The 13160-nt window shown below is 42.4% G+C and overlaps 1 protein-coding gene across 2 annotated transcripts in view; it reads left to right on the top strand.

Annotated features, from left to right (window-relative positions):
* Nucleotides 1-13160, top strand: part of SCN8A (sodium voltage-gated channel alpha subunit 8) — a 106390-nt gene that overhangs the window by 39803 nt on the left and 53427 nt on the right. Inside the window, exons 4-7 of one of the 2 annotated variants that reach the window (XM_053375132.1) lie at nucleotides 1506-1594; nucleotides 2460-2588; nucleotides 4828-4919; nucleotides 12207-12428. In XM_053375132.1, the coding sequence (XP_053231107.1) occupies nucleotides 1506-1594; nucleotides 2460-2588; nucleotides 4828-4919; nucleotides 12207-12428 (532 nt within the window). Of the gene's footprint in view, nucleotides 1-1505; nucleotides 1595-2459; nucleotides 2589-4827; nucleotides 4920-12206; nucleotides 12429-13160 lie in introns of those variants that run through there. The other variant, XM_053375133.1, reaches the window with a different exon arrangement.

Here is a 13160-nt window from a genome sequence, read left to right as displayed (position 1 = left end):
CACAAAAAGTTTGGATTGCTAAGGGTTGTTCATTGTGTGCCAGGAGTTGTGTCCCTGCAGAGGCATTTGCTAGCACCCAGCGGATTCCTGCCCTGTACTCCTGCACTGAAATTAGCACGTTTAGGTGATTCCCCACCCCTATTTCAACAAACCAATGCACTTTTTAATGCCCCTGCCTTCACTTCCTTGGGATATTGGACTGAAAAGTTGACTATAAAATATTAGGAAATACAAACCTAAAGGTAAAGGCAAAGGAACCCCTGACCGTTAAGTCCAGTCGTGGACGACTCTGGGGTTGCGCTGCTCATCTCGCTTTACTGGCCAAGGGAGCCAGCGTTTGTCCTCAAACAGCTTCCGGGTCATGTGGCCAGCATGACTAAGCCGCTTCTGGCAAAACCAGAGCAGCGCACGGAAATGCCGTTTACCTTCCCTCCGGAGTGGTACCTATTTATTTACTTGCACTTTGACATTCTTTTGAACTACTAGGTTGGCAGGAGCTGGGACTGAGCAACGGAAGCTCACCCCGTCACGGGGATTCAAACTGCTGACTTTCTGATCGGCAAGCCCTAGGCTCAGTGGTTTAGACCACAGCGCCACCTGCATTGAGAACCTAGAGGGCTCTTATTTATGCATCAGCTTTTCTCTGCTTGCATTACAGTTTTACAGCCTTGACATTAGGTGCTAAGTAGTGATGTGTGTCTAATGTTCAAAGGTGAAAGGGGATGTTTTCGTTTTAATGCTTTAATAGTAGATTCAGGCTGTACTCTCACAAGAAATTTAAATCAGCTTGGAATGCGAATGTGAAACCAAAATGGGCCAGAATAAACATCAAGTTTGAAATCCCTCATATCTACGTTCTATCATGCATTCACATTCAATAGAAACTCAAGATGATTTATTATTCCTCATGTATGCAAGCATTTTAAACATATACATATGTTTTACAATAAGCACACAGAGACTTGAATTAGATTCTTTCAGATCTTCTTTACTGCAATCACTATTCATTAATATCAATTTCTTGTATCCACTGTGAGACTTTATGATTCAACACTTGAGAGTCCATAATCTGCACCCAGTATTTGGAACAGTGTGGCTCTTGACTAGACTTAGACCCAGTTCAGGGGCAACATCCGAGAAGAACGAGCTATATGCCAACTTTCTCCTTCCTCCCCTCTCTGCTTTCCTCTTCACCTCTCATGCACAGCTTCAGCAAATCTCTTGTTTTCTTAAACCACAGTTTCCCATTATGTCCTAATTGAGAAACTGTGGTTTAAGAACTTCCTCCAAATCAGGATATTAAACCAGGTATATATACCACTCATATTTAGATGAATAGTAGGACAGTCCACTGCAGCCGCAAACACCTGCTGAAAAACTGTTGCAGTGGTAATTGCTGATGATATTGTTTTCTGATTTAATTCAGTAAGGTTCAGCGGGAGTTTAATGGGATGAAATGAATATGTGATTTCTTACGTTTCATGCTTCCTTGACTTTATTCTACAGTATTTAGCATGATCATTATGTGCACTATTTTGACGAACTGTGTGTTCATGACTTTTAGTAACCCACCAGAGTGGTCGAAACAGGTGGAGTAAGTAGCAATTCATTTGTTTGTTTTGTGGGTGGTGGTGTAAATCTTGCTTAATTCTTTAAAGTGATGGTGGCCTCTCTTTTTTTGGAAAGTATGCTAGGCAGCAAGTTCACAGTATGCTATAATTTGCTGCAAGTTGGCACTTCAGGTTTTTCCTTAAAAATTGAACTTGGATCAATCAGACTTTGAAATGTCTGTCAAAACCTGTGAAAATATGTATTAGAATGTTTAATAATCTAATAGCCTATTCCAAAACCTATCTGTAGTCTAGAGATCAACTAAGTTTGTTCTTGGTATGAGCTTTCATGTGCATGCACACTTCTTCAGATACCATGTGCACGCACACAAAAGCTCATACCAAGAACAAACTTAGTTGGTCTCTAAGGTGCTACTGGACAATTTTTTTATTTTTAAAATATATTTCTATTGTGTCAGACCAACACGGCTACCTACCTGACTCTATCTGTAGTCTGTGGTTGGCCAGAATATCTGTGACTGCATTCCCATATCATGGTAACTGTAGTTTTAATGTTTTACTGTGGACATGCTGCATGTAGATAGCTCCTGCTCTGCTCTGCTCCTAGCACGTGTGGGTGCAACAAACTACAATCCCTGGCTAAGCATTATATCCAAACCAGGTGTTCTTGTTTCACTCCATGCAAGCCATGCTGTGAGGCCAGCTATTAATAATGCATCACAATGAATTGTGCACTGAGCCACTGTGAGCAGAAATCCCACCAACTCTTAAATAAATCTGAATCTAATATTTTAATGTGCAACATTGGCCATCTCGCTTAATGAAGACATTGCTGCATATTCTAAACTGTATTCTGTTTTCCTCCACTGCTTTTCCTTGTTCTGATAGGTACACATTCACTGGTATATATACATTTGAATCACTTGTGAAAATTATTGCAAGAGGCTTCTGCATAGACGGCTTCACTTTTCTCCGTGACCCATGGAACTGGCTAGACTTCAGTGTCATCATGATGGCGTAAGTTACGTATTGTGCTCCTTTTCGTGTCTAGATAACTGTATATGTTAGTGGAAGGAGAAGGAGAAGCAGGCTGCAAAGGAAGTCCAGGAAGGTGACAAAGCAACTGGGCCCTTTGATCATTCCTGACTAATCACTGGTAAACTCGTACATTGGATATGAAATTCTTCAGGACCGAAAACCTTTCCTGTAAAACAGCTAAACATTTTTGGACTGCTCTCCATTGATAATCATTTTTGTAATTGTTCTAAATTAGTCTTGAGCTGAAGGTTTCGGCACAAAATGGAAAGCTAGGAATATCCTTAGGAACTTGAATCCTGGCTCTGCTTCAGGGCACTGTTTTCCAACTAATCAGCAAGGAGGAATGAATGAGCAGGCTTGTCTACACAAGGCAGTTTGTTGGCTTGCTCTTGTGCAGCCTATATTTACATCTTTCGACTGGGACAGTTTGCCTTTTCAGATCTGATAAACTATGAACAGCCCAGCTAGAGAGAGAATTCAGATATGCCTTTTCAAGTGTATATCACATTTGGCTGGTGTATCTATTGTTTTTTTTCAAATGTTTTACTTAACTCAGTAGAAGCATCCCCCCCAAAAAAAAACCCTGGGCATGGTGCAGTTATCATATTTACATCCATGATATTGGCTCAAAAAACTGAAAAGGAACTGAAGAGACAATTTTTGCAATGTGTCCAGAGTGCCTAATTTCAGGAATGATGGTCTACCCTTCTAAAACTCTGGCTGAATTCTTGGACATTGGGCAAGTGTTTCAGACAATGTGTTTGCCTATAGTATGAATCATGATAAGCAGAAAGGAAAGGTTCACAAGTAGATTGATTATGTGCACTTGTACAGGCAAACGGAGCAACAAATTGGGTTGTTCTGCAAATGATCTTTTGGTATAGAAATATCATTTTTATGCTAAATCTGTTGGAGCCCTGAGAATTCCAGTCATTTTCAGTCCTTGCACAGCCTGGGGATAAATTAACCAAGATGGCAAATGTCAACCTTGAAATTATGGCCAGGTCCTTTTTAACAATTTCAGCATTAAAACACTGTGAACTAACTTCTTATGTATCCTTTTCTGTGGAGCTGACTCTAGTGGGGCAGTGAAGGAGGAAACAAGAAAGTAGAGGTTTGGGTTAGGCAACCTGTTTGGGATTGAGGGCCACATTGTTTTGTAGGGGAAGTAGGGGGCACATGTCAGTGGTGGCTGATAAGAGCCAAAGTTCTGTATAGGAAAATGGAGGGGGTTGCATGGGGCACAGGGGGCTGCATGGAGCCCACAGACCGCAAGTTGCTCACCTGTGTTCAAGGTAAATCACAGAGCTTAGCAGTACTTTTCCAGCAGACAGAGATGGCCTTCTTCTTTGGCGATCACTCGTAGCTGAGTAAGATTGTCTTCCATGAACATGGTCTTAACAGTGAGTCCATAAGTGACTGCGGAGACCAATTCTGGATCCACATGTCTTTCACGGTGGGGACATAGGTTTGAAGACGGGAGTTGATCATCTTAGCATGTTTCCCCCTTTTGTCCTGAGTTTGAGCGTCTTCAAAGTCCATAACACCTTTGGTAAAGGCTGTTCCCCGATTGGAGCGTTTTCAGGCCAGTGTTTGGCCTTGGACATGTTGGTACCATTGAAGCAGAAAATCCAAGTGCCATCTCCCCCCAGCTGACAATTTCCTGCCCTGTAATGGAACTCTAAAATGTGCCTCTCTCAGGTTACCTCTTCCTCCCTACCCTTGTTTTGCCACAAGAGAAATCACAAATGGGAAGCATAACTGAAGAAGAAGCCCTGTGATAATGGAGACGTCTAAAACTGTTTCATTTGCAACCTTAGATTTGTTTCTTTTTTTCTTTTCTCATGCCACTTCCAAAGCAGTTTACATTGTGAATGCTGTTCCCCGCCCCCAACTGAACGTTACACTTTTCTTTTATTTTTATTTTTGAAAGCTAGGTAACCCCAATCGGTGCCATTAACTCTGGTTTAATTCTGCAGGTATATAACAGAGTTTGTAAACCTAGGCAATGTTTCAGCTCTGCGCACCTTCAGGGTACTGAGAGCTTTGAAAACTATTTCTGTAATTCCAGGTAAGGCTGTTGGTGTTAGGTGTTGGGTCGCAGCTCCCTGTGAGTGATGTATTGCTGTCTGTAGTTGTTGTTTTATTTCCCCCATTCCCGTTTTTCGTGTGTGTTATTGTCATTGTGTCTCTTTGTGTGTGACCTCCCTCGTTGCAGATATGTCACAGAGTTTGTGGACCTTGGAAATGTGTCAGCCTTGAGAACTTTCAGAGTTCTCCGAGCTTTGAAAACTATCTCTGTCATTCCAGGTGAGAAATGCTTCTATACACGCGCCTTGCATTTCCCCTCCCTTGCCTTCCTGGTCACTTGCCTTTTCAAAAATGGCCCTGGCACATTTTTGATGGGCCTTGCATTCTGCATGAAGTGTAGTGTTTACAACAGTGTAAACAGACAGACCAAAAATACAGCAATAATGCACTTCAGTCAATTCCCCTAAGTACTATAACTGGTGCGAAACAAAGAACTTAAATTTCCCTCTCAGAACTCCTACACATTGTCGTTTCAACTTTTGGGAACTTGGACATAGCCCATGAAATCTCAAACCCAGACCAGTTGAGGACTCTGCAACAATATTTCCCAACATCACCCACGCTGTGCAAATTGCATGATTATACTTATTTTTTAGAAAAAAGAAAAAAGGGGCGTTTGTCTGTATACAACGAAAGTATCAGTTGTTGCCAGTTATGGCACTAGGTGGCATTGCGAAACTGCTTGTGTTTTTAAATATGTAAATTTTGAAGTGTGGGAGCTTAGCATGACAGCTCCCATAAGACAGTCCCGAGAAGAATAAAAAAATATATATGCAGCTGTGTTGATCCATTTTACAATTGCACACACACATAGCAGCAGTACACAGCATAACCCCCAGTTTATTAGGATCAGCATGACTATGCTTAGTTTCCTGGAAGTGAGCTCCACTGAGCTCGGTGGTGCTGTACCACTGACCGCTTAGCTTCAACTTCTTAAAACACACGCTTTTTTGTGTTTCTGTTTTCAAAACAAAAGAGCTTCAGTCAGCTGAAGGGCAACTTTTTAAGTGCAAGTGCAAACAATTGCAAGTGCAACTCATTTAAACTGTTAGCGTGAAGTTGGAACCCGTTAAAAAAATGAAATAGCCTGCATCTTGGGCATTCTCTGACTTCCGCTAATCTAGAGGTCAGCAAACTTTTTCAGCAGGGGGCCGGTCCATGGTCCCTCAGACCTTGTGGAGGGCTGGACTATATTTGGGGGGAACGAATTCCTATGCCCCACAAATAACCCAGAGATGCATTTTAAATAAAAGCACACATTCTACTCATATAGAAACACCAGGCAGGCCCCACAAATAACCCAGAGGTGCATTTTAAATAAAAGCACACATTCTACTCATATAGAAACACCAGGCAGGCCCCACAAATAACCCAGAGGTGCATTTTAAATAAAAGCACACATTCTACTCATGTAAAAACACGCTGATTCCCGGACCGTCTGCGAGCCGGATTGAGAAGGCGATTGGGCCAGATCCGGCCCCCAGGCCTTAGTTTGCTACCCATGCTAACAAACAAACTTGAAAGGCTCGTTATCACTTTATTCACTTGTCAAGTGATGGCATCATCACTGCTGCTCTGAAAAACATCCCTGGTCTTTCCCTCCCCTGTACAGTTGTGTCTACATCTAGGGAGTAACCCACATGTGCCATAATTTGTGGAATTCAGGCATGAGTGTTTATTAATAATAATAATAATAATAATAATAATAATAATAATAATAATTTTTATTTATACCCTGCCCTCCCCAGCCAAGGCCGGGCTCAGGGCGGCTAACAAGCAATAATAAAAACAAGTTGAATGAATACAACTTAAAAACAACATTAAAATATTGAAACGTTAAAATATTAAAATGTATCCTCATCGCAGGAGGAGAAAGGAAAAGAAAAAAGAAAGAGGGGGAGGGAATCAAACTGGCCCCAAGCCAAAGGCCAGGCGGAACAACTCTGTCTTACAAGCCCTGCGGAAAGAAATCAGATCCTGCAGGGCCCTGGTCTCATGAGGCAGAGCGTTCCACCAGGCCGGAGCCAGTGTTGAAAAGGCCCTGGCTCTGGTTGAAGCTAATCTAACTTCCTTAGGGCCCAGGACCACTAGGGTGTTGCTATTTATGGACCTTGAGGCTCTCCGTGGGGCATACCGGGAGAGGCGGTCCCGTAGGTAGACCTAGAGTACCTGATTTGGCATCCAGATTGGTCTTCTTATGATATAATGAAAGCCAGTGATATCACACTTCCACACAGTAAACATGAAGATGATTGCCACAATGACTAGGATGTCTGCTTGGGATATGATTGTTCCTTTCAGATGGCTGCTTTGCCCCAGATATTTTATGTGATTTTGGACTGTGTCACACGTTACATTGCGCCCCCCCCCCCCCAAGAAAAATTTAGGCTCGTGCAACTCATCTATTCATGGGAAGTCTGCGGATAACCCACTGAGCAGGCTAAAACCCTAGTAACCCATTCTTTGCAGCAGCAACTTCTGTGGTCCAAAACTCATTTTCGTGGATTAATGGAAATGGAAAGGCAGCCCAATGTAACATATGAAGCAGCTCTTTTCCTTTGTTTAAAAATAATGAGCTTAATCCCTCCACCTCATGTGTTAACATAGTTTGGGGTAGGTAGGTGTACGCAGAAATATGTTAAATGCACTGTAAGTTAATGTCTTGCTGAAATGGGTTAACCGAGGTCTAGAGCATGCAAACAAGCCGGCAAAAGTGGGCCTTTCTGGTTATGTAATCACGATGTTCGCTTGAGGAAATGTTTGGAAACATTTGGGATCGAAGCATATGTGCTTTGCTTAGCCTTGGAATATGAATCTTGTGCATGATGTAACATTTCCAGCCTTTGCTTGGGCCCGGCTCACATAATCCAGCTTGCTTCACTTTGTCTAATGCCTGCTGAATACTTGTAAGATCAACCTTTTCCCATTTCCCAGAAGTGAGCGTTTCAGTCACAATGAATAGTTCTATGATCACTTCACTGGAAAAAAGCTTTTAGAAAGGTTATGTTCTCCTCTGTTCCATTGACGGTATTTATATTAGTCATATACTGCTGCTGTAGTCCAAGGTAATTGTCCTCTAGGTTGTAGACTGTATTCAAAGGCAGTCCACATCGATTGACCTCTCCTAAAGGGGCACAGTATAGATTTGGTTCTTTCAAAATGCCAGTGTAGAGTTTTGTGTGTCCTAAAATCCATAGTGATAACATGCAACATGTTCCCTGAAACCTAGGAATGGATAAGACAATACTTTCTATAGCTGCGCCACACACAAGCTGAAAGGTTGCCATCGGGTGTGGTTTTTCAGAACCAGGGTATACCCCTGGAATGATTCTTCTGGCCAGACACTCTGGGATTGTCAAACTCTTGGAGAGCCAGTGTGGTGTAGTGGTTAAGAGCGGTAGTCTTGTAATCTGGGGAACCAGGTTCGCGTCTCCGCTCCTCCACATGCAGCTGCTGGGTGACCTTGGGCTAGTCACACTTCTCTGAAGTCTCTCAGCCCCACTCACCTCACAGAGTGTTTGTTGTGGGGGAGGAAGGGAAAGGAGAATGTTAGCCGCTTTGAGACTCCTTCGCGTAGTGATAAAGCGGGATATCAAATCCAAACTCTTCTTCTTCTTGGTGTGCTTCTAGCCCTTGTGGCAAAGGACTTCTCCACAACATCTTCACAAATTCTTTCCCCCATTTCTCTATGTATGCCTAATGATATTCTCCCCCATACCACCAATGGTAGCAACTGGAGGGGCAGCCGTCTCAATTGGGATGCCTTGCTTATGGAATACTCTCCGCCAAGGAGGCTTGCGTGGCACCAACTTTGATGTATTGGATGCCAGACAAAGATAGGTTTTGAACTGGTTTCGTTTTGTTTAATTGTTGCTTTTCATCCAGCTGCTTACACCTCCTCGTTGTATATCAGCCTACCCCTAACCTGCTGCCCTCCGAGTGCTGGTGCACTCCAAATACCACTCAGCTAGCGTGTTCAGAGAGTGAATGGTCTGAGAGGCACCGATATTGTGGCATTGCTGCCGCTAAGAGATTTTGGACCTGATCAATACCTAGGTTGTGGCTCACAAGGAGCTTTTTGCAAGCTGCTCTGAGCCGTCCAAAAAAAGAGCGGCCCATACGCAGATTGCAATAAAATTAAGTATGGTGATCTTTGGGAATGATGGCAGCTGGAGGGCCAAGTTAGATACCTCATGTATATTACAAGTGACAGGAATAGTGCATCGAGCGCTTGACATAAATGTGCATCCATCACAGAACTGGAGTATCAAAACAGCGTGCTTGCAAAATACACTGAAGAAGAAGAAGAAGAGTTTGGATTTGATATCCCGCCTTTCACTCCCCTTCAGGAGTCTCAAAGCGGCTAACAATCTCCTTTCCCTTCCTCCCCCACAACAAACACTCTGTGAGGTGAGTGGGGCTGAGAGACTTCAAAGAAGTGTGACTGGCCCAAGGTCACTCAGCAGCTGCATGTGGAGGAGCGGAGATGCGAACCCGGTTCCCCAGATTACGAGACTACCGCTCTTAACCACTACACCACACTGGCTCCTGCACCACACTGCAACAAAAGCTATTTATTTGTATACCTTAATCCCACTGGATAGATCAGAAGGTGCTCTTTATTGTCACTTGTGGGAATGCCTTTAGTGAGGAGGGGGTGAGTCATGAGCTTAGAACAAAATGAACGAATGAGCACCCCTTCCAAAGCTTTATAAACTGGAGCCCTTTGGGAACGCTTGAAAGCAGCGACAAGGGGGATGTTAATATCAATTACAGCTGCATGAAAGCACCAAGGGGCTGGAGAGGGAAAGAGACTCAGGGCTCTGAGTCAGGAAATGGATGAAATTTCAGAACTGGGAGTAATAAAATTGTCTGGAAATGCTTGGATCAAGTGGTAGATTGAGGGGAGCAAGAAATTAATAAGTCAGAACATTTAATGGCTCATTAGATGCCACTAATGGGCATAAATTAAAGGAAAGGAGAGTGAGTTAAATGGGTTGGTGTATTAGCTGGGGAGAAAACAGTGCAGCTGGTTACTTTGATTAGAAGGTTGCTGGCTGTACCACATTTTAGGGTTACTTTAAAAATCAGTGTTGTACAACCATTGAGTTAAGATTGGGAGGGTGTTCACTGATGTTGTTGACTAGAAGAAATGGATTGATTTAAAACAGATAGAAGCATTTGAAACAAAATAAACCTAGAAGTCTGAGGGAGCTCAAGAATGCATTTTGACAAAAAAAAAATTTCCTATGCTAACTTTTGATTCTACAGACACACTTATGGCCTGATGTAGGAAAAGTACTTTCAGAACATATTTACTGTAGGTATTTGGCCCAGGAATGCAGTTTGGGATTGTGCCAAGTTTATTCCTCCTGCAACACAATGGCAAGGCCTTTGCACAACACACCCTCTGATTCCTCTTGTTATCGCCCATTCATGTTCCTTTATCTTCTGCAGCATCTGAAATAAACTGTTCTGTGTTTGGAAATACATAAAATCAAGAAATAAACCTGCGTGAAAGGGCAAAGCATGCCTGTGGAACCTTTGGTTCTCCAGATGTTGCTGGTGTTCATTTTGCTGGTTTCCACCCCCACCCCCCAAATTCAGCTTTTTTTTCCCTGGGGGGGGGGAATTGCTTCCCCCCATGGTTTCAAAATTTCCAGAAATTTTACATCTCTTCCAGCAACCACTGCTGGTGGAATCCACCATGTGCATTAGATTAATTCATGGAAATTTGTGTAAGCCTGGCCACAACAAAAAAATAATGTGCATTCTTTATCTGACTTCATCCTTCTAGCACTATTACCAAATCACTCAGAAAGGTTATAGCAGGCATGTTGTTCCATGTGCTCTTCAGTGCTGTTTCTGGTCTAGTTCATCCATTGGTAATTTATGGGGACTCCAAGCATACAGGCACATGCTGGCGTCACCAGCACTTGTAATATGCAACACTAAGTAGTTGTCCCATCAGCACAATGATTTTCACTTGAGCAACTGGACTCCCCCTTCTCTCTTCTCTCTTTGCACCCCTTAAATCTGTTCCGAGGGGTTCCCCCAAAGCTCTGGATGCTGTTGGGAAATAATGGAACAAATCCTCATAATCTGAATTTCTGCGCATTCAAGCCAAGAAGGCTTTATTAACAGGATAAGTTAAGAAACTGTTACCACATAGTTTAGGAGAATGGCTGATTCCCCTCCCCCCCAGTACCTGAGATTGTGGAGTCATGTTTTATGTTGTTCTTTGAAACTTCCTCCTCATACTTCCAATGCTTGCTTGCTGCTATGGTATCTTTTGTGATACTTTCATCATTTAACCCTATTGGTATCCTCACATTGAAAACATCAAAGTACCAAGCCTATTTGGGTAAGTTCATGAACAAGACAAAGCTTGCTTTCATCACAACTTGTGACCCACAATAAAAGACGCTCTACTTTTGAGTTATAATCTAAGCTCTCATAGTAGAGGATACATTTGATGTGCTTTGCTGTATCTTGCAAAGATGTCGCTTGAAGCTTCACATAGAAGAGGCAGAGCACGGAGTGTATTTCAAAGATTTTCCTTGTTCGTTATCATAAACTGATTTTATCTTTATGGAAGATTATGCTCCCCCCCCTTAATGGTTCAAAGCAATGTTTTTCTGGAAATAGAGCAGTGATAATTAATAATTGAGTACTAGTTTGGTGTAGTGAAGCTCACTGGATGAATCCAATTCATCCTCCCCACAGCAATGTGTGATAGGCCGTGACTATCGCAAAGTCCTCCAGTGAACTTTGGTGGCCAAGTAAGGATTTGAATCAGGAGTCCAGGATTAGGACTGGGAACAGCTGGTTTTTATTTTTTTTACTAAGATCTACCCTCCCCGTTTTTTAAGACACACAAAAAAATAAAAATGCCCCACCAGAGAATAGTTTAAAAGTCTCCACAACTGCAAAAAGGATATGGTTTGTGTTGTTTTTAATTTCTCCACAGTGGGGGGAGAAAGATTTTGAATCGGCTGTTCTTATCAGTATATAATAATTAGGGAAATTCTCCAAGAATGGGGACACAGCAATGCAGACTGAGTCTCCCCAGCTCTACATTTTCTTAAAACTTATTTTCCCTTTCATGTGAGGGTACCATATGAAATCAGCGAGTTGCACAAACTCTAGCTGCCTTCACTAGATGTTTGTGTTCAGGGACAGTGAATTAACTGTGTGCTATCCCCTTAACGTAACCCAACCTTCAGCCTCACCTTAACCTAGAAAAAACTTCCCCTCAGACCAGGGAACTGCACATGTCCCTGTTTAATGAACCTCTTACATTCCCGATACCTGTATAGTGAGGAGTATGAATCCGGTAAATAAGGTTCAGAAGGCAATACACTGGACTTATTGTGGAATGGGTGGGCAGAGGACCATAGCAAAATACTCCTTCCCTGTTGTCAAGAAAATGTAGTATGTAGCCCATAGGTAGCTGCTTTTCCTAAGATTCCACAGGAATTCCAAGACTGCTTTCCCTTTCCTCAGGCCTGAAGACCATCGTGGGAGCCCTGATCCAGTCTGTGAAGAAACTGTCAGATGTGATGATTTTGACAGTGTTTTGCCTCAGTGTATTTGCTTTAATTGGGCTACAGCTGTTCATGGGGAATCTAAGGAACAAGTGTGTCATCTGGCCCATTGATCTCAATGAGACCTACCTGGAAAATGGCACCAAGGGCTTTGACTGGGAAGAATACACCAACAATGTTTGTAAGTGTGTGCGGCTGTTTTTTCCTGGCACAATTCTATCTACATAATTATGGCTGTGAGATTTGCTGGGTTAACTGTCATGACTTAAAATGTTACTAAAGCCAGAAATGGTTCTTCTCTGGAGGAAAGGTGTTTATTTTGACCAGTATTTCTCTTTTGCACTGTATGCTTCCCTCTTTTCCTTTCATAGAAAAACCCCTGTGCTTTTGCCACGGTCCTTAAAATCTGGTTCTGTGTAGAGTCCTTTTTTATAATCTGTTCAAAAAACCTGTCCTGCAGACTGCTCCCCAGTGTTTATTATGAATTGGGCCTCATATTTATAATCTTTTGTTCAGTTTTGCAAAGGGTGTTTGTTTGTTTGTTTGTTTGTTTGTTTGTTTGTTTAAAAAATTAAAGTCTCAATAATGACTTTACAAAGTATTGTTCTTGGGGGGAAATACTTTGGAATTCCATATCCCCGTAAGAAAATAAACATGCCTCATGTGGCAATTGACATAAGAGGTTGTCATCGTGCCAGCTTACAGAGTGTCATAATTATACTCTGCAAAGTGGGAGGATAATTCAATCATATGACAACTGCCCTCCCTACCCAAACACCTGCGCTGTGAAATAGTAAAGTCCCAAATGACCTTGCACTCATGGTACTGTGGTTGTGAAATGATAATATCCCAGCTTGTGGATCACATTAAGTGACTGTCCTCTTCTTTCTTCTTCTTCCTCTTCCTCTTCTTC

This window comes from Podarcis raffonei, chromosome 2 (assembly GCF_027172205.1).
Source record: "Podarcis raffonei isolate rPodRaf1 chromosome 2, rPodRaf1.pri, whole genome shotgun sequence".
Classification (NCBI taxonomy): Eukaryota; Metazoa; Chordata; class Lepidosauria; order Squamata; family Lacertidae; genus Podarcis; species Podarcis raffonei.
The sequence above is the reverse complement of the archived record's forward strand: the minus strand, read 5'-3'. Positions and strand labels throughout refer to the sequence as shown.